This window comes from Mustela erminea, chromosome 1, assembly GCF_009829155.1.
Source record: "Mustela erminea isolate mMusErm1 chromosome 1, mMusErm1.Pri, whole genome shotgun sequence".
Classification (NCBI taxonomy): domain Eukaryota; kingdom Metazoa; phylum Chordata; class Mammalia; order Carnivora; family Mustelidae; genus Mustela; species Mustela erminea.
Window position 1 is genome coordinate 68243058 of NC_045614.1, and position 14480 is coordinate 68257537.

At 36.0% G+C, this 14480-nt stretch overlaps 1 protein-coding gene across 5 annotated transcripts in view; it reads left to right on the plus strand.

Moving 5' to 3' along the window:
- SNRK (SNF related kinase) overlaps positions 1–14480 on the plus strand; it is a 58216-nt gene that overhangs the window by 30779 nt on the left and 12957 nt on the right. For 4 of the 5 annotated variants that reach the window (XM_032307102.1, XM_032307022.1, XM_032307189.1 and 1 more), the window contains one exon: positions 11580–11721. In XM_032307102.1, coding sequence (XP_032162993.1) covers positions 11580–11721 — 142 coding nt within the window. Of the gene's footprint in view, positions 1–8869; positions 8892–11579; positions 11722–14480 lie in introns of those variants that run through there. The other variant, XM_032307368.1, reaches the window with a different exon arrangement.

The following is a 14480-nucleotide window of genomic DNA, read 5'->3' on the forward strand; positions in this document are numbered from 1 at the left end:
CAGCACTAACGGGGTATCCTAAATGAAAAACAAGATGGAGCCATATTTATAAGCCAGATAGTTGTTACTTTCTCTGCCAATGAAGGAACAGAGAAAAATTATGTGCCAAGGACACAAAGGGCAGTAGTGCCATCTCTTGGACATTCTCCCTTCATTGCCAACCTCTAAGGTCTCATTATGATTATAGCACAGTGCCTACCACAGTGCCTGGCAAATGGTACCACACATTTTTTTGAATATTCATGTCAGTGTCTGCTTTGTAGCCATTTATAAGAACAAGTGTCCCCAAGGACACCACTGTATCTTAGCAGGTTCTTTAGCTGGTAATTTTAAGTGATTTAGAAAAACTGGCTCTAAATAGTTCTAACTTCCTCAGTTATCAGAAGGCATCAGAGGAGAAATTATTTAATAAATTATAGTGGAAATAATAGTAAATATAGTGGAAGGAGGAATGTAGATCCCTGTCTGTATTCTGTGTCAAAATAAAGTCTAGGTAAACTAAGGATTTGTATATAAAGAATTAAGCCGCCCGCCCAAAAAGTAATATTCATATGATCTTGGCCTTTCCAAACAGGTATCATAAGAAAGAGTAATAGATTTGATTATAGTTTTTGGGTATGGTGCACATCTGTTTTTTTAGAAATCATTATGGAAACCAAGGAAATGATTTGTATTATAGATGATTACTATTCTTACTGTAGAAAGAGCTCTTACAAATTAATGAGGAACTCACCTGAAGACAAATGGAAAGAGTTCATTAGAAAGTTTATATAAACAATAAAGATGGAAAAGTTTAATTTTTAAGTAATTGGAGTATTCAAGACTTAGTATAAAACTACAGTAATGAAGACTGTATGATATTAACAAAAAGGCATACCTATGGATCAGTGGAATAGAATCCATAAATAAATCCACACATACATGGTCAATTGATTTTCAGCAGAAATGCTAAAGCAGTTCGTTAGAGAAAGTAGTTTTTCAGTGATGTTGCTGGAGCAATTAGATATCTATATGCAAAAAAAGTGAACCTTGATCCATTCCTTATGCCACTTAAAAAAACTCAGTGTGCATCAGAGACTTTAATGTGAATCATAAAATTGTAAAAGTTCTAGAAGAAAACATAGAAGATCTTTGCATCTTTGACTTAGGCAAAACTATTTTAGATAAAATATCAAAAACATCCGTAGAAGAAAAATTTGATAAATTGGATTTTATAAAAATCAACTTCTGCTTCTTAAAGATATTGTTAAGCTACCACCAACAGGGAGAAAATACTTGCAAACCACATATCTGATAGAGAATATATAAAGATTCTGAAAGCTTAGAAGATATTTGCAAATGATAAATCCACAACGGGTTAAAGTCTAAAATATATTAAGAACATATACAACTCAATAGCAAAAAGACAAATAGTCCAATTAAAAAATGGGGCCGAATTTTTCCCAAAGATACATATAGATACCAGTAGACACCTGAAAGATATTCAGCATCGCTAATCATCAGGGAGATGCACAACAAAACCACAGTAGCAAATCGCCTGTCATCAGGGAAATGCACATCAAAACCACAGTAGCAAATTGCCTCACACAGTCAGAAAAGACAAGAAGTAACAAGTGTTGGCAAGGATGCAGAGAAAAGGGAACTCCTATGCACTATGCACTGTTGGTGGGAAAATAATTTGGTGCAATAACTGTGGAAAACAGTATGGTGGTTCCTCAAAAAGTTAAAAACAGAAATACCATTTATTCCGCTACTGGATATTTACACAAAGAAAACAAAAAATAATTTGAAAAGATTTATGCACCTTTATGTTTATTGCAGCATTATTTACAGTAGCAAGATATGGAAGCAACATAAGTGTCCATTGATGGATGAGTGGGTAAAGGAAATGTAATGCATGAGCATGCACACACACACACACACACAGGAGTATTACTCAGCCATAAAAAGGATGAAATCTGCCACTGGCAACAACATGGATGGACCAGGAGGATATTATGCTTAGAGAAATAAGTCAAACAGAAAGTCAAATGCCATGTGGTTTCACTTACATGTGGAATCTAAAAAAACAAAAGGTACAAAAGAAATCAGACTCTTAAGTACAGAGAATAAATGGGTGGTTGCCAGAGGGGTGGTGGGAAGGGGGGGGGGGTGAAATAGATAAAGGGGATTGAGAGGTAGAAATTTAAATAAGTCATGGAAATGGAAAGTACAAGTAATACTATAATAACGTTGTATGGTGACTGCACTTACCATGGTTGAGCACTGAGTAATGTGTAGAGTTGTCAAATCATTATGTTGTACACTTGAAACTAATACAACATTGTATGTCAACTATACTTCAGTAATTCTTTTTAATAGCTTACTTAGCTATTTTTCAGGAAATAATGTAAGTACAGTCAAAATGACTTTTATTTTTTATTTTATTTTTTTAAAGATTTATTTGACAGAGATAGGGAACATAAGCAGGGGGAGTGGGAGAGGGAGAAGCAGGCTTCTCACTGAGCAGAGAAACCAGTGGAGGGCTCAATTCCAGGACCCTGGGATCATGACCCGAGCCAAAGGCAGATGCTTAACGACTAAGCCACTGAGGTGCCCAATATGACTGTTTTAAAATAAAGCCTTTTTCTGTATTGCTAGAGATTGTACATAAAAAAGAACTGTCAAAACTCAATAAATTAAAAGGCAACCCATTGTTAAAATGAGCAAAAGATGTGAACAAACGCTTCACCAAGGAAGACATACTATGGCAAATAAGCACATGTAGATGATCTACATCATTAGTCATTAGGGAAAATGCAAATTAAAGCTACATCTATTAGAATGGTTAAAATTTTTTAACAGCCAGTACCAAGAGTTGCCAGGATTGTAAATGGAGCAACTGGAATCCTCATACTTTGCTGATGAGACTATAAAATCCTAGAGCCATCTTTGGAAAGTCATTAGGCAGTTCCTTATAAAGACTTAATATATGGCTCAGCAAGCCTGTTCCCAAGAGAAATGAACATTTAAGCTTGCACAAGCGTTAGTACACAGATGGTTTTAGTGATTTTATTAATAATTGCCCCAAACAGAAATAATCTTTGGAACATCTGTGTAGTGGAATACCACTCAAACAATAAAAAATTGATGACCTATTGATACGTACAGCAACGTGGATGAATCTGAAATGCATTAGTGAGAAAAGCCAGACTACGTATTGAATGATTCCATTTACAGGCAAGACTTAGAGGGACAGAGATAGACTTGTGGTTGCCCGGAACTGGCCAGGAGGAACCATGGAATACGAAGTACAGGGAACTGTTGGGGGTGATAGAGCTGCTCTATATCTTGATTGTGGTGGTGGTTGCATGACTGCGTTTGTTAGAACTCCCAGATGGTGACTTCCAGTGCATGTAAATTAAACCTTGAAGAAATGAGGGAAAAATAATCAGGAAGCACAAATAAGAGCAAACCAATCATATCTTTACCTGTCTGATAGGCTAATTAATATTAAAGAATGTCTGTAGTGTTGAGGAGTGGGAGGGTTTACTAATAGAATTTTACTGTCACTGAACATGTGTTACTTTGATAATCTGAAGGAATAAATGTTAACTTAAAAACTGGGAAATGTGTGGTTGCATTTGAGAGAACTTTCTAGCTAAGGTTTTATTTGAAGGAATAGTCCTAATCCTATGTAGAACCAACCAGGTTGTATGTTTATTATAATTCTAAGAAGATATAACATGTCTTGCTAACTTTTTTTAATGTAGGAAAATAAGTTGTGTACACTTTTCAACCACATGCCTGTCAGGTGTTACACATGGAGAACTAACCAGAATCAAACATTTCAAGAATCAACATTTTGAATCTTGAATCTTGTTACAGCAAATACACTATTTTAAAGTTTTTTTTTCTTCTTTATCCTCAAGAAAGTTAAAGTCTTTTTGACAAGCTTAAACATTTTGGGCAGTCTAGGATAATGTGTTCTGTTAAAGGACAAATTTCATTTGACTTTGTATCCCCCACATTCATTGAATAACGTGTGCCTTTTGAAAGAGAACCCATGAGAGTCGGCATATGCAGGTGATTTTTATTAACTGAAATTTTAATGGCTTGTATATTTGTCTTACATTAGCATACCTCAACCTTCTGCAAAAAGCTCAACGTTTTTAGGATATATTTAAGAGAACATTAAAATACTCACTACCTATTAAACTAAAGCATCAAGCAGACTTTACATTTAGAAAATGCTAATCATACAGTCCTTTAGTCTGCATGGTTTATATTGTTTGACTAGACAAATAGGACTGGACATTTTTAGATTTGATACTAAATCTGAACATTCCTACTTTCTAGATCAAAATTAGACTTGTGAAATTTGCATTTGTCATAATCTTGTGGGAAGTTGACATGTGAAATCACTTCTGAAAACCCCATCTATAGTCGCTGTGTATCCACAGCAGCAGCTCCCTTCCTTGAAGAGCATTCATGTGGAAATGTATAGTAGGTGCTCGTGTACATGTTGCCAGGCTGATGGCCCTGTCTCCACATTTTAAAAGTATTTCTAAAATATGAATATTTTAGACTTTTTGGCTAGTGTTATAAAACTGGACAAAAGCCAGAGATTTTCCCCCTGTAAGCTTGGTGTAAAAGGAAGTATTTGGTTTTCACAAGGTATTAGATGTAAATTTGGATGTAATTTAAAAGATGTAATTTTGTTTATAAAAAATATTAAAAAAAAATTAAAAAAAAGATGTAATTTTGTAAAACTGAATTTGTAATGGGTTCTTGCCTCACCTAGGTGTTTAGAAATGCCTTGAGAGGTACTGTTTTGGTTAGGTGGAGATTTGGAGATAGACTTTGGGAATGTCCCTGAGGTGGGTTGCACTCTGGGGGCTCTTGCTTTGGTATCTCCTTCCCCTGGTGAAACCTCAGGTGAGTCTTGAAGCACAGAAATGAAACTAGAGGGTGAAATGGCCAACAGCACGGACCTGGCCCCTTCCTTGGCTTGACAAGACCCAGCATTTTGATATTTGAGGGTTGTTTTTTTTTTTTTTTTTAAGTCCTTGAAGGAAGTTAGTTGTGCTAAAAATTCAAACTAAAATTATTCCTACCATAAGTGTTTATGTTGTGGAGAGATTGGTCTGTGAATTCATTAAGAGAACTTCGCAGAGAACCAAGTGTCCCCGGGCCACAGGTTGAGAATCACTGTCTCAGTGAGAGTAGGCTTTTTGTTTTTATTTCCTTTACATTCCTCTAAAGACGTTTCTGCTTATCCCACTGAAGTGCATATACTTCATAATGTTCTGTTAAGCACAGCTAATTTTTAATTACTTTTTTTTACAAGCAATAAATGAAGTTCCTATAAGATAATTCAGATAGTACAAAAGTAGATTGAATAAAGTGTATTAAATTCCTTTTGCTTTTCCCTGCCCGTCTCCCTCCTGTACTTAGAGGTAAGGATTTTCTCAGTTCTTGCAGTCTCTGTACTGATACATGTAGCTCTTTGCCCCAGACACCCTCTCAGAAATTGCCAGATGAGTGGTGGTGTCCACCTTTTGTGAAAGAGAGGACTCAGGCACAGAAGACAGGTTGAACTTGGCTAAGAATACGTAACTAATTAAATGGCTGAGGTAGGATTTGAGCCCAGAGCTTTCTTATGCGTTAGCCCAGGCATGCTCTTTTCATCAGGCCATACTGAGGGAAATCACATGATTTTAGCCTGGCCTCTTTTTTTGCTCTTCTTCTCTAAAGTTCATTAAAATCAGATTTGTAAAGTGATTTATGGAAGAATGCTGAGTTGAAAGGGTGTCTTCTGCCTGTCTGGTTTGGATTTATGAACTTGTGCAGTCCCACAGTGTGTGATTGATAATCTTGGGACTTCTAGAACTTTTTCCTGTTTTCTTTTGACTTGAAAAAACAAGTTACCACAAGGCTTTATTAAACCCCTAACTAAAACAAACTGTAGCTTGTCTTCACTGGTGCCCCCCTTCCCCCATTGCAGGTACTTAGTCTTCTTTTTCTCTTAGTTTTTATTTGAAGGTCATTAATAATTAAGGACTGCCCCCTGCTGCAGCTGCCTTTTTTGGGGCCCTAACCCAACAGTGTTTACAAAAGTACTATGTTCTCTTTTGTTGTAGGTTCATTCTGACATCCAGCCCACTGCTGAGGGTGCAGGGGATGTATTCTGCTCTCAGGGAGCTCTGAGTAATAGAGGAAAACATCTCTAATGACAGCTCACTGTGGTGACGCCCTGGTCACCAGGTTGGGAGGGCATTTTGGGGAGCTTTCACGGAGAGCTGAGGGTCACTGGTAGGAGCATTGGAGGATTCTGGGCATGTACTGGAATTGGCATGATCTTCCTGACCTGAATGAGAGGTGCAGTCTGGGATGCCTTCTGAATTTTGATTGGAGAGGTGGAGGTACTGCGGACCACACTAGAACCCAGATGAGAGAACTAGGTTTTTTTTAAAAGGTGATAAGCTTTGTTTGGACAGCATTGATTTTTTTAAGTCCTCAGGGGGCATTTAGATGGATTCAGGTGTGGGAAAGTTTTCTGATGTAGGTATGAGTGATGGCATTCATTCTAACTTTCTGCTTAAGAAATGATTACTTGTGAAATAGTAAAACTGTGCTTCTAACTAAAGTGTTAGTAAAACTAGGGATTATATAAATGCCATAAAATGGGAACTTGTCCAAATGCTTTATTCCTCCTTGCCCCGCCCTCCCCTGTTAGTTCCGAAGACCACTTGTAGAATGGTCTCTAGTCTGGTCCCTCAGAACCAACCATTGATCTTGTTGCGAACAAGAATCTTTTGTAACCAGAGCTCTAGGTGATGTTGAATGCACACGAGTAGTTCTTGGTGTGTAGGGAGCAATTCACATCAGTTGACCTTAGGGTTTCTGAATATCCGTACAAGGAACAAAGGTCCTGAGACCTACATGCTTGTGTAACAGTACTTGCTATTCTAAGAAAGCATTGCCTTTTACATTAGTTTTGGGTCATATGTCAGTTGCTGGTAACCACAGTTGGAACTGAAAAGTTGATTGCATAAATCCTGCTGGTTTTAAGTGATGTTATAAAAGGTGCTGGTCCCTGCTTCATCTGTAGTGATTTTAAAACATTCTGTTGCTTCTTCTGTTAGATTGATAGTTACACTGATAAAAGAATGCCAGAAGAAAAAAATAGAAGTTTCCATCTGAAACTTTTCTTCTGGTCTTCCCATTTTTATTACTTTCTAATCAATGCTCGCTCTTTTGCTCTCTAGATAATTCACTTCAGAAATGATTTTTTTAGAAGACTTTTCAGCAGTCATGACATCCTCTACTATAACCCCCTTCCCGCCCCAACATTTGGCAGTAGCTTTTCCTCAGATTAATCACTAGCATGTTCTTTCATTCTGCTTTGTTTTCATTTTGATCTTTTGTTAGCCTGCCTAGCATGACCTTTGTAGTAGAAACTCCACTTCCAATTCTAGAAATGGCATATATTGTATTATGACAAGTTGACCTGCTGAGTGTTGTTAGCAGGTGAAAGAGACGTCAGTGCTCAGTTTGGTACTCTTATTTCCAGCTAGCTTGAGAGCTGCAAGTAAGGGGGACCAGTAACTCCCATTCTTTGTACTAACAAAGACTTCATTATCTTTCCACCCCTTCCCACAGTTCCATGAGTTTGCAAGTGGTTTTTTAACCAAAGGAACTGTATTTATGAAGTGATACTTTCTTTTTCCCTTTTTATTAATGAAGACTCTATAGCTGGGTCTGAAATAAAAAAATATGCTTCAGATGGTATCAACATTAAATTTGATTTTTCAGATGGTTGATGTTTGTTAACCTGTGTACCTTGAATATGAATAGACAATTCCATTAACATCTTTTTGAAATAAATATAATGTGAAGTCCCTATTCCATTATCTTTCTCTCTCCTTCTCCCTGGTCATCCACTGTCCCCAGTTAAGGACTTGGTGGATCCCAAGCTGATCCTATGATCTATACCTTGGGAATATATAGTTTTATAAGCAAGTTTAAAAAAAAAATAGAAAAAGATACTTTAAAATATTCACAAACATGAGTTTTTAAGACAAGTAGCAGCTCCCTCCCCCACTTGAGGGGAATGTAATAGATAATCCTTGATGCTGTTGTTAGTCCTGTAATACCAGATGTCTTGTCCTGGGGACCCAAGATCTTAAATTGTCCCCTTTTGTAGCTGCATTACTAAGAGGCCATTCTTATTCTCTCCCCCCATCTTCACTAGTTTTTCTTGTCTGTGTTGGCTTTGTGCCTTCTTGAGCTTATCTGCTGGCTGTCTCTAACAGTGAATTGAGAGCCCTGTAAGGGCAAGGGTGTCCCCCATTCATCTCTGTGTCCTCTGTGCTCAGGAACAATGCCCACCCGGCACAGATGAACGAGGGCGGGACAGTACTGACTCCTCAGAATGCTTTCTGTATTCTGGGCTCTGTCCTGAGTACTCAGCATGGATTTGATTTTCATCTCTTTAATGCCCACCACAGCATTAAGAGGAATTGCATTACTGTTCTATTCCCATTTAACGATGGAGAACACGTTTAAATACTTGGTTAAAGTCATACCACTCTGTGTTTGTTTCGTGTTTTTTTTTGTTTGTTTGTTTTTAAGATTTCTTAATTTATTTGACAGAGAGAGATCACAAGTAGAGAGAGAGAGGAGGAAGCAGGCTCCCCGCCTAGCAGAGAGCCTGATGTGGGACTCGATCCTAGGACCCTGAGATCATAACCTGAGCTGAAGGCAGAGGCTTAACCCACTGAGCCACCCAGGCAGCCCTCGTGATTGTTTTTATCTCTTTTCTTTGGTCCTTAGGATGGAAAAGTAAAATCATTCAAAGACAAGAAGAAGAAGAGAAATTAAATCTAGGAAAGAAGTAAATGGAATAAGTAATCCTTTGAATAATCACATTGTCTCTTTGAGAGGGTCATTTGCTCTTTCTGAAACTTGGCTCCCTTAGTGCGGCTGCTCTTTTACATGCTTCACACATCATGTCACTTCGCTTCATAAACTACCAGGCACCGAATTGTGTTTCTAAATTTCACACATTTTAAGCACTTCTTCATTCAGAAATTATTTGAGCCTTGACTGGAAACAGTAGAAGTAGTATATATATTTATGTTGTTTTTCTCCCTTTGAATCACACACCACTTCCTAGCAAGTGGTGTGTGAGTCTGCTTGGCCAGATGATCCTGAAGAGAACATTTCCAGGTAATTGGACTTCCTTATTGCTGTTGAGGTTGATATTTAACAGGAAAAGAAAGTTTCCTTTAGCCAGATAAGAATTTGGGGGTAATTATTAGTTGGATGTTTATACTATTTGCTAACCTTTTAAAACCTCAGCTTTGTATAATTGTACTGTCAGATATCATCTCCAGTTTAGCATGGAGAAAAAGTAGAAAACTAAATAACCAAACTGGGTTATCCACAGTTAAAGTATGAGATGGTAGAAGAAATAATGTAACCAAATTCATTTTATAAAAATTGTTTAATAGGATTTATATAGAAAGATAAGAATTTATTATATCTCAGATATATGTGTATTTGAGGTTGGGCTTGGTTATAGTAGTAGCCTTAGACATCAGTCAATATTTGAACAACAAGAGAGAGTGTTTTAACTACCCTGGTTTTTATGTTTATGTGTTTTTATTGCAAACCACTTATAAAATCCCTTCTCTTCTCTGGGGAGGAGATAGCCAAAACTAAACAAAGTAGTGTAAATCAACCAAAAATAAAGCCATGGTATATTTCCATTCTTATCTAATAAACATTGATGAAAAGATGAGTTTACTTGATAGTGAATTTCAGGAATATAACTGCTTTGAAAAATAAGGGACACATGGATTAAAGGGAGAATAATTATAATTGCCACTTGTTCACAGGAGTGGCTTGAGAATTGGGGCAGGTAACCAAAAATAGGTTCAGGTTGTTCAGAGAGGGTTTAAGTTACAACTATGTAGATTTCCTTTGAAACTCTTAATAAGTTAGAGCTAGTATTGGGGTTATAAATTCTCACTGGATATTTAAAGAACAGGTGCAGCTAGCCACATTACTTATGTTGTTTGACTTTGAATGGGGATGGCCCTCTGCATTCCAAGATCAAGATAAAGAAATGTGTGTTAGTGAGTTGAGTGGAGTCCTGAACCAACTTGCTGTCCTGGGGCTGTAGGTCACATAATTTATGCATCCAACAAGCAATGCCAGGCACACCACCTCCTAGGGACACTGAAGAGCCACAGTTTGGACGGAATGATCTTTAGGTCCCTTTTCTTCTTACATATGTAATGTTTTAATTTTAGTAGATTTTTGTATCTGCTTAACCAGTTTTCATTAAAGCATCCTTAGTAAAATTTGTTGTATGTATAAAAAATCACAGTATGTTTAACTTTTGGGTTTTTGCTTTTATTGCCCTCTTTATGTAGTTTGGACCAAGGAGAAGGTATTTTATTAACAAGTTATAATTCTGCTGAAAATAACATGGAGTATAAGCTAAATGAAAACAGCAGTTGAGTGTTAACAGATGTGACAGAGTCCATGTGGCTTACATTCTCTTCTAAGCTTTTTGTGGTAGAAAGCTTCCTGAATTCATCTCTTGGTATATTAATGTTTATGTAATCATGTCTCTACTTCAAGTTTCTGGAATGAATGAATGATTTGTGATACCCTTCCTAAATGATGGATTCATCCTTTTTTCATTTGAAGAGCCATCATTTTTCCAACTGATAGGTTAAATTTTATCTAATGGCAAGAAGTAGGGGGCTATTGGCACTTGTAGGAGTTAGGCTAATGCTACAGTTGGGAGGGTCCTCAGATGTCAACTAGTCTAGTCTTATAATCACTACAGGAATGTCTTATGCAGAGTATTAGACAGATGGTTGCCCAGACTTTGCCGAAATACTTAGAGTTATGGGAAGCCTACTGTCTTTCCCAGTGCTTTTTTAAGTAGCTTTTGTTGTTTTTAAGCCAATATGTGCCTCCTGGTTACTTACACCTTCATACCTAATTTTGTCCTCTGAAATAATGTATAACTTATCTATTTCTTCATTGACAGCACAGAAATATTTCTCTCTCTGAATTTTAATTTTCTTAACTATAAAGTGACTGTGGTTTACATCATCTGGTTATCTCACCAGGATTGAGGTAAAGAACAACTGAGATAATTGTGACATTAGGCAAAATCCTTTTCATGTTTCAGAGTATTAAAATACTAGGTTTATATATTCTCTAGTAAATGTCATGAGAAAGACAGCAGTCTGTTACTCAGTGGCTTGAGAACCTTGATAGGTACTTTCTCCTCGTTGTTCTTGGCATTAGTGTTAGTGAATTAATTTATCTCTTTGTTGAACATTTATTGACTATTCACTATGCGGCTGAGGTGAATATAAAAATAGTAAACAAGACAGATACCTTCCCCTGCCTTATTGGGACTCAAGTTTTCTTCCCTAGATGTTTTCCTTTGAGATATAAATCGTTTTCACTATTCAAATAAAATAATATTGTTAGTCTACTTCTGCTCTTCTTAGTGCTTTTGGTTTTCTAACTCATCCAATATTTAACAGTATGTCTTTGCTTTGTAGATATATGGAGTCTGGGAGTGATTCTTTTCATGTTGGTGTGTGGGCAACCACCTTTTCAAGAGGCCAATGACAGTGAAACATTGACAATGATCATGGATTGCAAATATACAGTACCATCCCATGTGTCCAAAGAGTGTAAAGAGTAAGTAAAAGTAGAAAAAGAATGTTAAAACCAAAAGTTTAATTTATTTTTTGTATAATGTATGTATGTATGTATGTATGTATGTATGTATGTATATAGAGTGCAAGCATGGGGAGGGGTGGGGGGAGAGATGGAGAGACAAAGAGATAGAGAATCAGTCGCAAGCAGACCCTGTGCTGAGTAAGGAGTCCTACCCCGGGCTCAATCTCATGTCCCCGAGATCATGACTTGAGTTGAAATTAAGAGTTGGATGCTTAACCAACTAAGCCACCCAGGCACCCTCAGAAGTTTTGTTTTATTCTATTAACATGTAAAAAAAAAATGAAGTGACTTCATTATATAAACATCTGAATTCATTTTAATTTTTGAACTTGATATTTTATTTTTGTTAAGTATATTTTGGGGCATTAACCCCAGAATGTGATTTGAAATTTAATACTAGAGTACAAACTGTGTAAGTCTATGTCTTAAATATGCTTGTTTTCAAGAAACCCATTACATTCCTCTTCAGCTTCCAGGAGTGGTGGTTACTCACTTGAAATGAAGATATTACCATAGGAACTACCTTTCTGTTTTTGCATAAGCGAAAAAAAGAAGACCACCTATAATTATTTTAAATTCCAGAGAAAAATTAAGGCATTTCTTTTCCTGAAATAGACCACCAACACACCATTTTAGGTTTTACATAATGTGTCCCTTAATTTTATCCATATACCACTCTCCCCTGTTGGTTTATGTGATTATGGGAAACCAGCAACCAAAAGTACAGTCAAGTTGATTATTTGGAATTTAAAGAACTTTATAGTTCTATAATATGTATAGTGAGAAATATAATGAAATAAAAGAACTGTTAGAAGCTCAAGTATTTCATGGACGTTATGGGTGATATATGGGTGATATTGGATGAGTTAGAAAACCAAAAGCACTAAGAAGAGCAAAAGTAGACTAACAATATTATTTTATTTAAATAGTGAAAACATATATGTGTGTGTGTGTGTGTATGTATATATACGTGTATATATATATACACTTCATTTATTTTAATGGGTGATATTTTTCAGTGAGTTCAGCTGAGATTATAGCTACTACTTTAAAGATTTTGTTGCAGTAACAGAGTTTTGAATTTTTCCCATCAGCTGGTAAGAAGGAAATCTGATGGTTTGAGAAATCTTTTCTCCAAGTGGACCTATATCTTAGTCCCAATGTGGTGTGTGGTTATCTTACCTATTCAAACTCTGGATTCAGATACAGGCTTCTCTATGTACTGATGATGTGAGAATGGTAGAACCTGTTACCTAGAGTCAGAAATAGAGCAGTTATAATATGTTAGGAGCCTTCTCTATTTCTCCCTTGTAGAGGGATTATTCTTAGTAATTGTAGAACCATTCAGTTTTCTGCTTTTCCTGTGTCAGTTTTGCTGACTTCTGTTTTTTAAGGAGCTTGCCCATTTTATCTAAATTTTCAAATTTATTGGCCTGAAGTATTTATATTCTCTGGTATATTTGTAAAGTATATAGATCAATGGGATGTTGCCCTTTATCATTCCAGTATTGAATTTCTGCCTTCTCTTGTTTTTGTCTTGATTAGTCTTGCCTGAGATTTGTTAATTTTATTAGTCTTTTTCAAGGAACTGCCTTTTATCTTTATTCAATTCCTTGTTTTTTTTGTTTTGTTTTGTTTTACATTGTAAATTTTCTCTTACCTGTATTATTTCCTTCTACCTACTTCATGGGCTGAGTTGCTTCTTTTTTCTTTTTTTCTTATGTCATAGTTACAAACTTTCCTTTTCTAATGTCATAGTTAAGGCTATCAGATTTGTCTTCTTGTACCATTTCTGCAGTACCTCAACTAGTTTTTATTTATAGCCCTGTTATTCAGTTCTGAGTACTTTCTAGCTTCACATGCTGTATTTGACTGCTAAGATTTTTAGAAGGGTGTTTTACAGTTTCCAAATATATAAAATTTTTCTAATTACTTTTTTGTTGTTCATTTCTAACTTAATTCTATTGTGGTCCAAGAATATAGTCTATATAGTACTAGTTTTTTGTTGCTGTTTTTCACATTGTTTTAGGTGTTAAGGCTTGCTTAACACCTACCATGGAGTCAGTTTTTGTAAATGATCCTTTTGTTCTGGAAAGGAATGTATATTTTCACATTTTGGGGATCAGAGATATATAAATCCTTAAGATCAAGCTTATTAATTATGCTGTTCTGAATTACTTACATCTTTTCTGAGTTTTTTGATTATTTGATTTATCACTTACTAAGATATTCTTCCACTATGATGGTAGATTTATTGGTTTTTTTCCTTGGAGGTCTGTCAGTTTTAGTTTTTAAGTGTTTTGAGGCAATGGTATTAGGTACAAATTGTATCTTACTGGTGAATTGAACTTGTAATTCACTTGTTTATCACTAATGATGTCTTTTGCCTTAAAGTCAATCTGTGTTACCTAGTTTTAGCTATCCACACCAGTCTTCCTTTGGTTAGCATTTATGTGCTATCTAGTTTTCCATTCATTTACTTTAGACCTTTCATTGTCTTGATTTTAAGTAAGTCCTTTTTAATAGCTGGGAGCTGGGGTTTAATCCCTTCTAAGAATTTTTGTCCTTTCATCAGAGTTTATCTTATTCATATTGTCTTCACTGAAAGATGTAGATATATTTATGCTCTTTTTATATGCTTCATATTTGTCCTACATTCCCCTCCCCCCCTTTTTTGGTCTATTCTTTCTTTAGGATTGATAGAGATTTTTCTTTTT